This window comes from Cyprinodon variegatus, unplaced genomic scaffold (genome assembly GCF_000732505.1).
Source record: "Cyprinodon variegatus isolate N-32 unplaced genomic scaffold, C_variegatus-1.0 Scaffold76, whole genome shotgun sequence".
Taxonomy (NCBI): Eukaryota; Metazoa; Chordata; class Actinopteri; order Cyprinodontiformes; family Cyprinodontidae; genus Cyprinodon; species Cyprinodon variegatus.
The window spans coordinates 200583-202169 of NW_015150529.1; the positions used below are offsets into that span (position 1 = coordinate 200583).

At 41.5% G+C, this 1587-nt stretch overlaps 1 protein-coding gene across 1 annotated transcript in view; it reads left to right on the forward strand.

The window, feature by feature from the left end:
• ift172 (intraflagellar transport 172) overlaps positions 1 to 1587 on the forward strand; it is an 87082-nt gene that overhangs the window by 50619 nt on the left and 34876 nt on the right. Inside the window, exons 26-28 of the mRNA XM_015372829.1 lie at positions 68 to 157; positions 306 to 403; positions 509 to 644. Coding sequence (XP_015228315.1) covers positions 68 to 157; positions 306 to 403; positions 509 to 644 — 324 coding nt within the window. The remainder of the gene's footprint in view (positions 1 to 67; positions 158 to 305; positions 404 to 508; positions 645 to 1587) is intronic.

Below are 1587 nucleotides of genomic sequence, written 5' to 3' on the forward strand. Positions count from 1 at the left end.
ATCCATCCATCCATCCATCCATCCATCCATCCATGATTCATGTGTTTTCTCTGACCTTGCCCTCCAGGTGGCAGAGCAGCTGTTTGTGAAGGGGGGTCACATTAAAGATGCCATTGACATGTTCACCACAGCAGGACGCTGGGAGGAGGCTCATAAGGTCAGTGAGGAAACACTGAAGGAGTAAAGATTTTAAAAATTACCTTGATAACTGATTCGTTATACATTTGATCCAATATCCCATTTTTATAAATGTTCCTATTTAACATGTCAGACATAGTTGAGCTGTTGTTGTTCATTCTCCACAGCTGGCGATGGAGTGTATGACAGAGGAGGAGGTCACCGATCTATATGTCAGCAGAGCTAAGGAGCTGGAGAAGGATGGAAAGTTCAAAGAGGCTGAAAAGTAACACTAGCTGTCTTTGTCTTAATTTCACACCTTCCATCTTTATCACAGCTACATCAACATCAGATCTTGGTCTTCATGTTTCAATGCTTCTCTACCCTGCAGGCTGTTTGCCACCGTGAATAAGCCTGATTACGCCATCAACATGTACAAGAAGAACCGGATGTTTGGTGATATTATTCGTTTAGTTGCCAAACATCACCCCAACCTGCTGACGGAGACCCACCTTCTCCTGGCCAAGGTATGAGCAGAGGGAAATGGGACCTGAGAACCAACAGAGATGGGAAAATGAAGGGCTTATAGATGTTAAAGTCAACCTCAAAAGCTTAACTTAAAACTAGTTAATTTGCCAGATTATTTAAACTCACTAAGGAATTAAACTAAAAAATAATTCCTTAACGTGTCTAACCTTCTTCCTGTTTTATGCTTTTATATAAAAAGGATTACACGATTTCACTGCACAGAGTTTTATCTGTAGCACAGCTCTCTGAGCTGGACACACAGCAGTCGGCTGACGTTAGTGTTTTTCTCCAAGACTACATTGTCTTGCATGGTGACTGTAGTAGATGGAAAAGGCTTTAGTGAATTTCACAGTAAATGGGCTGTAACCCTGGAATATTCCCACATGAATTATCTGACTCAGACTACTGAACCTTTAAATTAAGATCAGCTCTCAAAGGCCTTAAATCCCAAATCTACAAAACATTCTAACACAGGAGGACGTGAAGAAGGAGAACAACTGAAAACTATGTTTCAGGTTAGCGCCACATGGGAGATTTTATACTGATTTTTACACGTTAAAACCCAGAATGTTTATATACCCCTATATGTGTGAAACATATTAATTTTCCCAAAGGGTCACAGAAATGTTGATGTTTACTTTTAGGATAATTATCATTGATAGGGCGGTTCTTTTATGGTACCGACCGAATGCTTCGGTTTTACAGAGTATCGAAACATGCCTTGTCTTTCGGTACCAAGTTTCGGTGATTGGCTGTAACACTTAACGTGATTGCGTCATCCAGGAAAAATACACAGGTGGTCACGCCTACAGCCAGGGTTCATGTGTATCTGTTGTGAACTAGTTGCGAGCGTCGTGGAACCCCTTTAAAATACCCGCTGGGTCAAAGGGGCGGCTTCACTTTATTAAGACTGATGCCAATAGTGCGCAATGCAATACATCG